At 53.0% G+C, this 14,653-nt stretch overlaps 1 protein-coding gene across 1 annotated transcript; it reads left to right on the forward strand.

Moving 5' to 3' along the window:
* Positions 1 to 7,958: 7,958 nt before the first annotated feature.
* Positions 7,959 to 14,261, forward strand: LOC144495361 (C-C motif chemokine 19-like). The gene is made up of 4 exons (XM_078215478.1): positions 7,959 to 8,123; positions 9,711 to 9,837; positions 11,530 to 11,628; positions 12,580 to 14,261. Exons 1-4 carry the CDS (start codon positions 8,063 to 8,065, stop codon positions 12,587 to 12,589), a joined length of 297 nt encoding a protein of 98 aa, XP_078071604.1. The 5' UTR covers positions 7,959 to 8,062; the 3' UTR covers positions 12,590 to 14,261.
* Positions 14,262 to 14,653: the final 392 nt, after the last annotated feature.

A 14,653-nucleotide genomic window follows, 5' to 3' on the forward strand; every position in this document is an offset into this window, starting at 1 on the left:
ACAACACAGAGATCTGGGGGGTGGGGAGGAGGGGGGAGGGGTGGTGCTTGGGTGGGGGTGTGGGAGGGGGTGGAGGGGTGGGTGGGGTAAGGATAGGGAGTTTAAGTTTAGCTCTGGTTTTGGGACGAATGTTGTCTGTGTGAAATTGTGCCGAGTGTTGTCGAATCGCAGCAACTAATCTGCACAGCAAGATCCCACAAACTGCAATGGATAATCACCAGAGAAGGTGTTTTAGTGAATGGAGAGCAGCACCGTACTCTGAGTGTCGGCCGAGACTGAGCTGCAGACTCAGCAAAGATCAGCAGTGTCACTTTAAGGAAGAAATCCCCTTCCAACTCAGCTAAACTAGCAATAGGAAGGAGCTCTGTGCCTTAAAGGGGCAGCGTCTTTCTTACCAGCAGGAATCGATCGGGTTGGGGTGGATGTTGGGGTGGGGGTTGGGGTTGGGGTGGGGGTTTGGGTTGGGGTGGGGGTTTGGGTGGGGGTTGGGGTGGAGGTTTGGGTTGGGGTGGGGGTTGGGGTGGAGGTTTGGGTTGGGGTGGGGGTTTGGGTGGGGGTTGGGGTGGAGGTTTGGGTTGGGGTGGGTGTTTGGGTGGGGGTTGGGGTGGGTGTTGGGGTGGGGGCTTGGGTGGGTGTTTGGGGTGGGTGTTTCGGTGGGGTTGGGATGGGGTGGGGATTAGGGTGGGGGTTGGAGTGGGGGTTGGGGTGGAGGTTTGGGCTGGGGTGGGGGTTTGGGTGGGTGTTTGGGTGGGGATTGGGGTGGGTGTTTGGGTGGGGGTTTGGGTGGAGGTTTGGGTGGGGATTGGGGTGGGGGTTGGGGTGGGGATTGGGGTGGGTGTTTGGGGTGGGTGTTTCGGTGAGGTTGGGATGGGGTGGGGATCAGGATGGGGGTGGGGGTTGAGGTGGGAGTTGGGCTGTGGGTTGGGGTGGGGGTTGCGGTGGGGGTTTGGGTGGGGTTTGGGTGGGGGTTAGGGTGTGGGTTGGGGTAGGGGTTGGGTGGGGTTAGGGGAGGGGGTTGGGGGTGGGGGTTTGGGTGGCGGTTGGGGTGGAGGTTTGGGTGGGGGTTTTGGTGGGTTTTGGGGTGGGGATTGGGGTGGGGGTTGGGGTGGGGGTTGGAGTGGGTGTTTGGGTGGGGGTGGATGTTGGGGTGGGGTTTGGGTGGGGGTTTGGATTGGGGTGGAGGTTGGGGTGGGGCTTTGGGTGGGGGTTGGGGTGGGTGTTGGGCTGCAGGTTGGGGTGAGGGTTGGAGTGGGGGTTCGGGTGGGGGCTGTGGTAGGGGTTGGGGTGGGGGTTTGTGGTGGGGATTGGGGTGGGGGTGGGGTGGGTGTTTGGGTGGGCGTTTGGGTGGGTGCTGGGGTGGGTGTTGGAGTGGGGGTTTGGATTGGGGTGGAGGTTGAGGTGGGTGTTTGGGTGGGGGTTGGGGTGGATGTTGGGATGGGGTTTGGGGTGGGGGTTGGGGTGGATGTTGGGGTGGGGTTGGAGTGGGGGTTGAGGTGTGGGTTGGGCTGTGGGTTGGGGTGGGGGTTTGGGTGGGGGTTTGGGGGGGTTTTGGGGTGGGGTTGGAGTGGGGGTTGGGTGTGGTTTGGGGTGGGGGTTGGGGTGGGGGTTGGGGTTGGGGTGAGGGTTGAGGTGGGGGTTTGGGGGGGTTTTGGGGTGGGGTTGGAGTGGGGGTTGGGTGTGGTTTGGGGTGGGGGTTGGGGTGGGGGTTGGGGTGGGGGTTGGGGTTGGGGTGAGGGTTGAGGTGGGGGTTGGGCTGTGGGTTGGGGTGGGGGTTTGGGTGGGGGTTTGGGTGGGTTTTGGGGTGGGGTTGGAGTGGGGGTTGGGTGTGGTTTGGGGTGGGGGTTGGGGTGGGGGTTGGGGTTGGGGTGAGGGTTGAGGTGGGGGTTGGGCTGTGGGTTGGGGTGGGGGTTGGGGTGGGGGTTGGGGTTGGGGTGAGGGTTGAGGTGGGGGTTGGGCTGTGGGTTGGGGTGGGGGTTTGGGTGGGGGTTTGGGTGGGTTTTGGGGTGGGGGTTGGGGTTGGGGTTAGGGTTGAGGTGAGGTGGGGGTGGGGTGGTGGGGTGGGGGTTTGGGTGGGGGTTTGGGGGGGTTGGGGTGGGGGTTGGGGTGGGGTGGTTGGGGTGGGGGTTGGGGTGGGGGTTGGGGTGGGGTGAGGGTTGAGGTGGGGGTTGGGGTGGGTTGGGGTGGGGGTTGGGGTGGGGGTTGGGTGGGGTTTGGGGGGGTGGGGTGGGGTTGGGGATGGAGGGGGGATTTCTTTCACAGCTTCCAGTGGCACTGAAAACCGTTCACGGATAAGCAAGCTACTTTAAAAGCATAGTTCACAAGGCAATCGGCAGCAGGATAATGACCGGGTAATCTGTGTTTTTATCGATTAGCCTCCTGGCACCCTCATGCTGGTCAGGATATTCGGGGAATCATAGGATCATCAAATAGTTACAGCACATCATTCTTTCTGGTTGTATCACAGCTTGGTTTGGCTCCTGCTCTGCCCAAGGCCGCAAGAAACTACAAAAGGTCGTGAATGTAGCCCAATCCATCACTCAAACCAGCCTCCCATCCACTGACTCTGTCTACACTTCCCACTGCCTCGGCAAAGCAGCCAGCATAATTAAGGACCCCACGCACCCCGGACATTCTCTTTTCCACCTTCTTCCATCGGGAAAAAGATACAAAAGTCTGAGGTCACATACCACCTGGCTCAAGAACAGCTTCTTCCCTGCTGCTGTCAGACTTTTGAATGGATTTACCTTGCATTAAGTTGGTCTTTCTCTACACCCGAGCTATGACTGTAACACTACATTCTGCACTCTCTCGTTTCCTTCTCTATAAATGGTATGCTTTGTCTGTATTGCGCGCTAGAAACAATACTTTTCACTGTGTGTTAATACATGTGACAATAATAAATCAAATCAAATCAGATACAAGCCATTTAGCCCGTCGTGTCAGTATTAACAACTCAACTTCTCCCACTCCCACACCTTCTCCCCTTAACCCTGCACAATTTCATTTCAAATGATTATCAGATTCCCTTTTAAATTCTTCAATTGAATCTGTCTCCACCACACTCTCAGACAGTACATTCCTGATCCTAACCACTCGCTGTGTGAATCTGTCTCCACCACACTCTCAGACAGTACATTCCAGATCCTAACCACTCGCTGTGTGAATCTGTCTCCACCACACTCTCAGACAGTGCATTCCAGATCCTAACCACTCGCTGTGTGAATCTGTCTCCACCACACTCTCAGACAGTGCATTCCAGATCCTAACCACTCGCTGTGTGAATCTGTCTCCACCACACCCTCAGACAGTGCATTCCAGATCCTAACCACTCGCTGTGTGAATCTGTCTCCACCACACTCTCAGACAGTGCATTCCAGATCCTAACCACTCGCTGTGTGAATCTGTCTCCACCACACTCTCAGACAGTACATTCCAGATCCTAACCACTCGCTGTGTGAATCTGTCTCCACCACACTCTCAGACAGTGCATTCCAGATCCTAACCACTCGCTGTGTGAATCTGTCTCCACCACACTCTCAGACAGTGCATTCCAGATCCTAACCACTCGCTGTGTGAATCTGTCTCCACCACACTCTCAGACAGTGCATTCCAGATCCTAACCACTCGCTGTGTGAATCTGTCTCCACCACACTCTCAGACAGTGCATTCCAGATTCTAACCACTCGCTGTGTGAATCTGTCTCCACCACACTCTCAGACAGTGCATTCCAGATCCTAACCGCTCGCTGTGTGAATCTGTCTCCATCACACTCTCAGACCTTCAATCTGTGTTCTCTGCTTCTCGATCCTCCCAACAATGGGAACAGTTTATCTCTGTTGACTCTGTTCAGGTCCCTCATGATTTTGAACACCTTAATCAAGACTCCTCTCAACCTTCTCTTCCCTACTTCCCACTCTACCTCACTGAAGTTCCTCATCCCTGGAATCATTCTCGTGAATCTTTTTGGCATGGATAGAGGATTGGCTGACCGGCAGAAGGCAGAGAGTGGGGATAAAGGGGTTTTTTTCAGGATGGCAGTCGGTGTGCCTCAGGGGTCAGTGCTGGGACCACAACTTTTCACAATATACATGAACGATTTGGAGGAAGGGACTGAAGGCACTGTTACTAAGTTTGCAGATGATACAAAGATATGTAGAGGGACAGGTAGTATTGAGGAAGCAGGGGGGCTGCAGAAGGACTTGGACAGGTTAGGAGAATGGATAAAGAAGTGGCAGATGGAATACAATGTGGAAAAGTGTGAGGTTATGCACTTTGGAAGGAGGAATGGAGGCATAGACTATTTTCTAAATGGGAAATGCTTAGGAAATCAGAAACGCAAAGGGACTTGGGAGTCCTTGTTCAAGATTCTCTTAAGGTTAATGTGCAGGTTCAGTCGGCAGTCAGGAAGGCAGATGCAATGTTAGCATTCATGTCGAGAGGGCTAGAATACAAGAGCAGGGATGTACTTCTGAGGCTGTATAAGGCTCTGGTCAGACCCCATTTGGAGTATTGTGAGCAGTTTTAGACCCCATATCTAAGGAAGGATGTGCTGGCCTTGGAAAGGGTCCAGAGGAGATTCACGAGAATGATCCCTGGAATGAAGAGCTTGCCGTATGAGGAACGGTTGAGGACTCTGGGTCTGTATTCGTTAGAGCTTAGAAGGATGAGGGGGGGATCTTATCGAAACTTACAGGATACTGCGAAGCCTGGATAGAGTGGACGTGGAGAGGATGTTTCCATTTGTAGGAAAAACTAGAACCAGAGGGCACAACCTCAGACTAAAGGGACAATCCTTTAAAACAGAGATGAGGAGGAATTTCTTCAGCCAAAGACTGCAGAAGGCTGTGGAGGCCAGGTCATTGAGTGTCTTTAAGACAGAGATAGAAAAGTTCTTGATTAATAAGGGGATCAGGGGAAAAGGCAGGAGAAAGGGGGTGAGAAAAATATCAGCCATGATTGAATGGCGGAGCAGACTCAATGGGCCGAGTGGCCTAATTCTGCTCCTATGTCTTATGGTCTTATGATCTTTCTGCACTCTATCAAGCACCTTTTGGTCTGACCAAAATACCCCGGCTCAGGCTGAACCAGTGTTCGATACAAATTCAACATAACCTCCTTGCTCCTATACTCTGTGCTTCTAGTAATAAAGTCCAGAATATTATAAGCTTTATTAACTGCTTTCACCACCTGTCCTGCCACTTTCAATGACTTATGTGAATACATACCCAAGTCTCTCTGCTCCTGCACTCCCATTAGAATTCTACCCCTTGTTTTATATTGTCTATCCTTGCTCTTCCTAACAAAATGCAACACCTCACTTTACCGCATTAAATTTCAATGTGTCACTTGTCCACCAATTCCACCATTCTGTTCATCACCTCTGAACTCTCCTTTCCACAGTTTACAACGCTTCCAAGTTTCATGCCATCTGCCAGTTTTGGAATTATGCTCTGTATGGGTGACACAGTGGCACAGTGGTTAGCGCTGCTGCCTCACAGCACCAGGGACCCGGGTTCAATTCTCGGCTTGGGTCACTGTCTGTGTGGAGTTTGCACGTTCTCCCCGTGTCTGCGTGGGTTTCCTCCGGGTGCTCCAGTTTCCTCCCACAGTCTGAAAGATGTGCGGGTTAGGTGCATTGGCCGTGCTAAATTTCCTCTTTGTGTCCTGGGATGTGTCCGTTAGAGGGATTAGTAGGGTAAATTTGTGGGGATAGGGCTTGGGGTGGGATTGTGGTCAGTGTAGACTCGATGGGCCGAATGGCCTCCTTCCGCACTGTAGGGATTCTATGTTTCTACATCTGAGTTGAGCTCCGGGTATAAAGAGGAGCTCTGCTCTGAATACTGAGTGGACCCCACTCTGCACCTTGCTCCTGGCTGGACACCGGCGGCTATGGGTTAACGGATAGAACCTCTCGATGGGAACTCTGATGTTTTCATCCCCCTGTCTCTGGTCTGTGACTGAAAGCGACGCGTTTATGTACAGTGAGGCTTTTAACTACATTGAATGTCTCAGTGCACAATCAGCAGAGCTGGCAGCTGAAGTGTGTGGCTGGTGCGGCGAGCATGTGGCGGATGTTTATTGTACAGCACGATCCCACAAAGAGGAAGATTAGTGCTCAATACTCTGAGAATCACGGGGTCAGGTGTGGCTTTATCTCACGGTGAGGAGAGATTGTTAGTGCGGTGGGCCATTCTTTGATCGGTGTGTTTAACCAGCGCTGGCTCACGCAGTCCTGACCCTGCCTGGTGTCAGCCAGGACTTGTTAAAGGTGTGCAGAAACTGCCACCCCCCCCCCCCCCCCGCCGCCACCCCCCTCACCAGGCCCCCACACCCCCCCCACCTCACCCACTCCCCCATTGCCCCCCCCCCACTCCCCCACCTTACTGTCTCCCCCCTCTCCCCCACCTCACTGTCTCCCCCCACCATTCCCCCCCCCCACCCACCCACCCACCCCCAGCATCTTGCTGGACAGGGAGAGGACGATTCCACTGACAAATTTCTATGCATCTGGATATAGCACTTGGGGTGAATGGGATCAAAGGTTATGGGGAGAAAGCAGGATTAGACTATTGAGTTGGATGATCAGCCATGGTGATGATGAATGGCGAAGCAGGCTCGAAGGGCCGAATGGCCTCCTCCTGCTCCTATCCTCTATGTTTCTGTGTAATCCTGTTTCTGATTGCTCACTGCTGCCCACTGGTGGAAGGTGTGCAGCGAGCAAGGACTGGGATTGGTGGACAGCAGTGATGAGCACCACAGTCAAATAGCCCGTTTGATGATCTGGTTTTCCTCCTTCCCCCAACCGCCCCCCCCCCACCCCCTCCAGCACCCCCCCCCTCCCTCCCCCACCCCCTCTCCCTCCCCCACCCCCTCTCCCTCCCCCACCCCCTCCAGCCCCCCTTTCCACCCTCTCCACTGTTGGGGGAAACTTTTGTGTCACATTAACTGGGCCAGTAATCCAGAGGCCCCGGTTAATACCTCTGGGGGCATGGGTTCAAATCCCACCACGGCAGCTGGTGCAATTTACATTCAAGAAATAAATCAGGAATTGGAAGCTGGTCTCAGTAATGATGACCATGAAACTATCATCGGCTGTTGTAAAAACCCATCTGGTTCACTAATGTCCTTCAGGGAAGGAAATCTGGCATCATAGAATCATACAGTCCAGAAGGAGGCCATTCGGCCCATCGAGACTGCACTGACCTCAATTCCACCGTAACCCCACACATTTACCCTAGCTGGGCCCCCCCAACCCTAAGTGACAATTTAGCCTGGCCAATGAACCTAACCTGCGCATCTTTGGACTGTGGGAGGAAACCAGAGCACCCGGAGGAAACCCACGCAGACAAGGGGAGAACGTGCAGACTCCACACAGACAGTGACCCAAGCCGGGAATCGAACCCGGGTCCCTGGTGCTGTGAGGGAGCAGTGCTAACCACTGTGCCACCGGGCCGCCCTTACCCGGTCTGGCCGACATGTGACTCCAGACCCACAGCAATGTGGAATTCTCTACCCAGAGATCGATGGAGTCTCAATTAGTGAGAATATTCAAAGCAAATTTCCATAGAGTTCTTGATACCAAGCACATCGAGGTACAGGGATAGAGCGGGAAGATAGCGGTGAGGTAGAAGATCAGCCAAGATCTAGTTGAGGCTCGAGGGGCTGAATGGCCTACTCCTGCTCCTATTTCCTGCATTCCTATGCAATGTGGTTGACTCCTAGCTGCCTCTGAAATGGCCGACCAGGCCACAAAGGTCAAAGGGCAATTAGGGATTGGCAACAAATGCTGGCCCAGCCAGCGACACCCACAGGACATTGAAAGAATGATGAAACCACACGATAAGATCTAATTATTCAAAAGGAAAAAGAAAATTCCGACAGAGTCAATCAACAGTTAACAGTCATAATGAAACTGCAGCAAGTTGCGTATATATAGAGGCAGCGGCTGTGTAGCAGTCAGAGAGTCACCTACCCTTTGAAGGAAGTCTGATAGCTCCAGAGGTCGACTCCTCTCCATTGGGCACTCGCTTGCTGGTCTCTCGTGATCCCAAAGACCGCCATCATGAGCCTTCACCTCCACCTCGCTCTCCTGCTCTGCGCCATTGCTTGTCACTCTTGCCAAGGTAAGACAATCGCTGACGAGCGAACGTGGGAACTGTTAAGAACCCCCCCCCCCCCTAGACAAACCCGTTTAGCGCCTTAGTCAGGGGGCGAGTGGGGCAGGGGGCACAGGAATAAGGCAACATGTTTCTTTTTCTGAATATTCTGTCCTCGAATCAGCTCTAGGGAGATTTTCTATCTCCAATGGCGCTGTGGGAATCCAGGCTGTCGATTCCATTGAGCGATCAAAGATAGTCCCAGGCGTTCTGTAAAAGGAAGGGTCTTGCTTTTCGCTCCCACCTTTCACAGCCTCCAGATTTCCAAAAGCACCTTCCAGCTGTTGGATTGCATTTTGGAATGTTGCTGCTGTTGTAATGTAGAAAACACAACAGCCAATCTGTGCATAGAAAGCTCCCACAAACTGCAATGTGATAGCGACCAGATTATCCCTGGTTATGGTGTTGATGTACAGAGTGAAGTTTGCCCGGGCCATTCCATTAGCGTCCTCCTGGGAGGGCTTCGCTTCACAGCCTCATGCGAAACGACAGCATCTCTTGACAGTGCGGCACTCCCTCAGTACTGCAGTGGACTGCGAGTCTGCATTCTGTGCTTGTGTGCCTGGGTGGCGGGTTTGGACTCACAACTTTCTCACTCAGAAGTGAGAATGGCCACCGACAGAGAGGTAGAATAACGAGTGTGAGCTCCTTCTCCCAGGCTCACACCACTCTCCAGCAGCTCCCCCCCCCACCGCCCCCGCCCCCCACCCCCCCACCGCCCCCCCCCCCCCCCGCCGCCGCCACCACCACCGTCCACAGTGTTCAAGAAATGCTATTGTCGCAGGGTCAGGAGGACACACCAGTCCTCGGAGGAGTGGGGAGGGGAGGTTAGAATCTCACAGGCACACCGCTGATAATCTATTGGTTTATATCTACTGCCCATTATTCAGGTGGTGTGAGTTTATTGTGTGGTTTTTTTAGAACCATCCACCAATCCGCACGCAGGAAGTAAATTAATAATTGATCCCCTCCCCTTCTAACTGATCACCTCAGTTCAATATCCACCGGATCCTTACTGGGGTACAGTTCCCCAAAACAGGGTCCACTCACTATCCAACCCAGTGATCACCCCTCACGCACGCACCCAGTGACTATGTGGCTATTCGACTGGGATAATGGCATCATACCCATGCTCCAGCCTGTCCTCAGCCACGGTCTGCCCGCACCCAGACTTCACACCAGATCACCAGACCAGGAGTGCAAAGCCTGGCAGCTTCCCCAGCACCTTGGCGCTGAGGCTAATTGCAGCCCCTAGCCAAATAAACCTGTTGAACTTTAACCTGGTGTTAGACTCCTTATTGTGTCCACTGGGTCACCAGGGATCTCACACTTACCGTCCCTCACCCACACCTTACTGTGCACCTGGCTCTGACCCGGGGGTTCTGTAACCGGGAAGGCAGATTAGAATGGGTGGCTAGTTATTGGCTTATTTTAATTGTTTGGCTGGCACAGAGGCAGTGCGCTGAATGGCCTCTCCCCTCTATCCCAGCCAGGGGGTTTCTATGGTTCTGTGTGTAGCAGCGACAATGATGCCCTCTCTCTCCTTCTCTGCAGGTAACCGCGGTGACAACAGTGCCATGGACTGTTGCCTGGATGTCAGTCACAAAGTGATTCCCCATCGCATCGTGGCAGCTTGCAAAGTTCAGGACACGGCAATGGGCTGTCGGATTCCTGCAGTCATGTGAGTACAAACAGTGTGTGCTCTACCCAGTCCAGCTTTCACAGCCCAGACTCCACAGCCTGACCCCCCCCCCCCCCCCCCCCTCACCCCACCTCCCCAGCCGCAGCCGGACCCCACCCCACCCCCCACCCTCCCCCCCAGCCATCAGCCGGACCCCCCCCCCCCCCCATTCCTCCAGCCCGCAGCCTGGTCCCCTCCCTCTCCACCCCATCCAACCACACTGTGGGTCACTCATTGAATGACAGTGTGGGTCACTCACTGGGTGACACTGTGGGTCACTCACTGGGTGACACAGTGTGGGTCACTCACTGGGTGACTGTGGGTCACTCACTGGGTGACACAGTGTGGGTCACTCACTGGGTGACACTGTGGGTCACTCACTGGGTGACACAGTGTGGGTCACTCACTGGGTGACACAGTGTGGGTCACTCACTGGGTGACACAGTGTGGGTCACTCACTGGGTGACCCAGTGTGGGTCACTCACTGGGTGACACTGTGGGTCACTCACTGGGTGACACAGTGTGGGTCACTCACTGGGTGACACAGTGTGGGTCACTCACTGGGTGACACAGTGTGGGTCACTCACTGGGTGACACAGTGTGGGTCACTCACTGGGTGACCCAGTGTGGGTCACTCACTGGGTGACTGTGGGTCACTCACTGGGTGACACAGTGTGGGTCACTCACTGGGTGACTCAGTGTGGGTCACTCACTGGGTGACACAGTGTGGGTCACTCACTGGGTGACACAGTGTGGGTCACTCACTGGGTGACACAGTGTGGGTCACTCACTGGGTGACACAGTGTGGGTCACTCACTGGGTGACACAGTGTGGGTCACTCACTGGGTGACACAGTGTGGGTCACTCACTGGGTGACACAGTGTGGGTCACTCACTGGGTGACACAGTGTGGGTCACTCACTGGGTGACACAGTGTGGGTCACTCACTGGGTGACACAGTGTGGGTCACTCACTGGGTGACACAGTGTGGGTCACTCACTGGGTGACACTGTGGGTCACTCACTGGGTGACACAGTGTGGGTCACTCACTGGGTGACACAGTGTGGGTCACTCACTGGGTGACACTGTGGGTCACTCACTGGGTGACACAGTGTGGGTCACTCACTGGGTGACACTGTGGGTCACTCACTGGGTGACTCAGTGTGGGTCACTCACTGGGTGACACTGTGGGTCACTCACTGGGTGACACAGTGTGGGTCACTCACTGGGTGACACAGTGTGGGTCACTCACTGGGTGACACAGTGTGGGTCACTCACTGGGTGACACAGTGTGGGTCACTCACTGGGTGACACTGTGGGTCACTCACTGGGTGACTCAGTGTGGGTCACTCACTGGGTGACTCAGTGTGGGTCACTCACTGGGTGACACTGTGGGTCACTCACTGGGTGACTCAGTGTGGGTCACTCACTGGGTGACACTGTGGGTCACTCACTGGGTGACACTGTGGGTCACTCACTGGGTGACACTGTGGGTCACTCACTGGGTGACACTGTGGGTCACTCACTGGGTGACACTGTGGGTCACTCACTGGGTGACACAGTGTGGGTCACTCACTGGGTGACTCAGTGTGGGTCACTCACTGGGTGACACAGTGTGGGTCACTCACTGGGTGACACAGTGTGGGTCACTCACTGGGTAATTTCTAATGTTAAACTCAACTTTGTTTTATAGATTCATCACATTCAAGAACAGGAAACTGTGCGCTCCACCAGACGCTAGATGGGTGAAGAGGTTATGGAGGAGATGTTCCAGACTCAGCCTGTTGCAGCAGTAAGTAGAACATTCCGAGATTCTAATCACACCAACTCCAAAGTGTATGATTCCCGTTCAAGGGGCACTTACGGTTTTTCCATAATGCTGCCTCTCAGCTCGGCTTCGGGTTATAGTTTAACAAGTGTTTGCATACGGACCTTTAACTCTAAATTTATCCCCGTGCTGTGCCTGTCCTGGGAGTGTTTGATGGGGACAGTGTAGAGGGAGCTTTACTCTGTATCTAACCCCGTGCTGTACCTGTCCTGGGAGTGTTTGATGGGGGCAGTGTAGAGGGAGCTTTACTCTGTATCTAACCCCGTACTGTACCTGTCCTGGGAGTGTTTGATGGGGGACAGTGCAGAGGGAGCTTTACTCTGTTCTAACCCTGTGCTGTACCTGTCCTGGGAATGTTTGATGGAGACAGTATAGAGGGAGCTTTACTCTGTATCTAACCCCGTGTTATACCTGTCCTGGGAGTGTTTGATGGGGTCAGTGTAGAGGGAGCTTTACTCTGTATCTAACCCCGTGCTGTACCTGTCCTGGGAGTGTTTGATGGGGGACAGTGTAGAGGGAGCTTTACTCTGTATCTAACCCCGTGCTGTACCTGTCCTGGGAGTGTTTGATGGGGACAGTGTAGAGGGAGCTTTACTCTGTATCTAACCCCGTGCTGTACCTGTCCTGGGAGTGTTTGATGGGGGACAGTGTAGAGGGAGCTTTACTCTGTATCTAACCCCGTGCTGAACCTGTCCTGAGGGGGAACAGTGTAGAGGGAGTTTTAGGCTATACTTAGCCAATGCTGTTGCGTAATTTGTCTCTGTGGAATTTGAACTCATCAGGGATCCAGTCCATAACACCTAACTATCCAACTCTAACTCGTTATAACTAATAGCATTAGCTCTCTCCCTGTTTCGATGAAGTCAAAGGAAATTATTCTTGTTCCTAAACCTTTCCCTTTGCTTCTTTCTCCAGAGGGTATTAAGCTGAACCAATGACAATCGAGGAAGAAGTGAGAGACTGTGGAAGTATCACAACCCCCTCTTGGACCTTGTGTAGTCTGCAGCATCTATCAGCGGAACTGCCTTACTTTAATGACAAACTCTATCAGACCATCCCTAAGTAATGTGAACCTGTTTTCAGGGGTGATAAATGTAGCCTCAATCTGTTTGTAAATTGTAAACTCAGTCCCATTGTCAGAGGGTATGCATCACTTCATCATTATTGCATCTGAATCAACTGTTTTGAACCCATGGGAGGTCACAGAGGGTGACTGATGTGGAGCGTGGGAAATCTTACAATATTCTCAAGCTGCAGTGTTACATAGAGGGAACCATAGAATCCTACAGCACAGAAGGAGGCCATTTGGCCCATCAAATCTGCACCAACCACAATCAACTCAGGCCTTATCACCATAACACCATGCATTTACCCTAGCTCGTCCCCCTGGCACTAAGGGGCAGTTTAGCATGGCCAATCAACCTAACCCACACATCTTTGGACTGTGGGAGGAAACCGGAGCACCCGGAGGAAACCCACGCAAACACGGGGAGAATGTGCAGACTCCACACTGACAGTGACCCAAGCCGGGAATCGAACCCGGGTCCCTGGTGCTGTGAGGCAGCAGTGCTAACCACTGTACCACCGTGCCGCCCCTTTATTCTGTGTTGACATTCTCCTGATGTTAACAATTTCCATCTGTCACTCATAACCCCTGAGTCAAATGCTATTCAGTTGAGATGGACTCATTCCCCAGGTTAGATAATGGAGGGAGGGTCAGTGAATATTTTTAAGGGAAAGCTAGATAAATTCTTAGACCATAAAATATAGGAGCAGAAGTAGGCCATTCAGCCCATCAAGTCTGCTCCGCTATTCAATCATGGCTGACATGATTCATGTTAGAAAAGGGAATCAAAGATCATCGGGGGATCGATGGGAATGTAGAGCATGAAACACAAAGAGATCAGCCATGATCTTATTGAATGTGGGTTGAGGGGCCAAATGCTCTACTTCTGCTCCCTTTGTTCTGTGTGTAGCTCACTAAACTGGTGAAGCTACTTCCAAAATGAATTGAATAAGTGTCCGGTTGGGAAAGGAATTGGAGTTTACGGAGACGCAGAGATGGTCCCCAGAGTATAGTGTGTTCCTGAGGGTAGGGGATTCCGTGCCGAGGATATCAGCGAGGCTTGAGTAGACATGACTTGATGGCATTGAGGAAGTAGAGAGTTTTCTTTCAGGGCCTGAGGGAGGGAGCATCTGCGATGGGGTGGAGTGCAGTGCTGGACCTATAGCTCAGTTGGGAGAGCATCAGACCGGAGGGTCCCGGATTCAAATCCTAGTTCAGCTTTTGTGTGGGGGGGGGGGGGGGGGGAGGTGGGGAGGTGGGGGGGGGGGGGTTGTTTTAGAGCTGGATAACAAACATCGCCCTGCCGGCAATATCAGCCATCTCGGGGTTAAGCTAAGAAGAGTGGGAGTTGATGGAAGGGTTGAGTGTAAGTTGCCTGTGAGTGAGATAGCCACAATAGCTGAGTGGAATTATCATATTCTAATCTTTTTCATTTATTAAGATGCAATATTTATCAAGTGATGCATGTTGTCCCACTCAATTATCTATAAGCATTGTACTAATTAAATAAAATCTGCAATTTCTCAATATCAATGGTTGCAACTTTGTCTAAGCTGTTGTGGTCTTATTGAAAGACCATACGATGTAGGGGCAGAATTAGACCATTCAGCCCATCACATCCACTCCGCCATTCAATCATGGCTGATATTTTTCTCATCCCCATTCTCCTGCCTGTTCCCCATAGCCCCTGATCCCCTTATTAATCAAGAACCTGTCTATCTCTGTCTTAAAGACACTCAATGACCCGGCCTCCACAGCCTTCTGCGGCAAAGAGTTCCACAGATTCCCCACCCTCTGGCTGAAGAAATTCCTCCTCATCTCTGTTTTAAAGGAGCGTCCCTTCACTCTGAGGTTGTGCCCTCGAGTTCTAGTCTCTCCCACTAGTGGGAACATCCTCTCCACCTCCACTCTATCCAGGCCTCT

The sequence above is a fragment of the Mustelus asterias genome, chromosome 6, assembly GCF_964213995.1.
Source record: "Mustelus asterias chromosome 6, sMusAst1.hap1.1, whole genome shotgun sequence".
Lineage (NCBI taxonomy): Eukaryota > Metazoa > Chordata > Chondrichthyes > Carcharhiniformes > Triakidae > Mustelus > Mustelus asterias.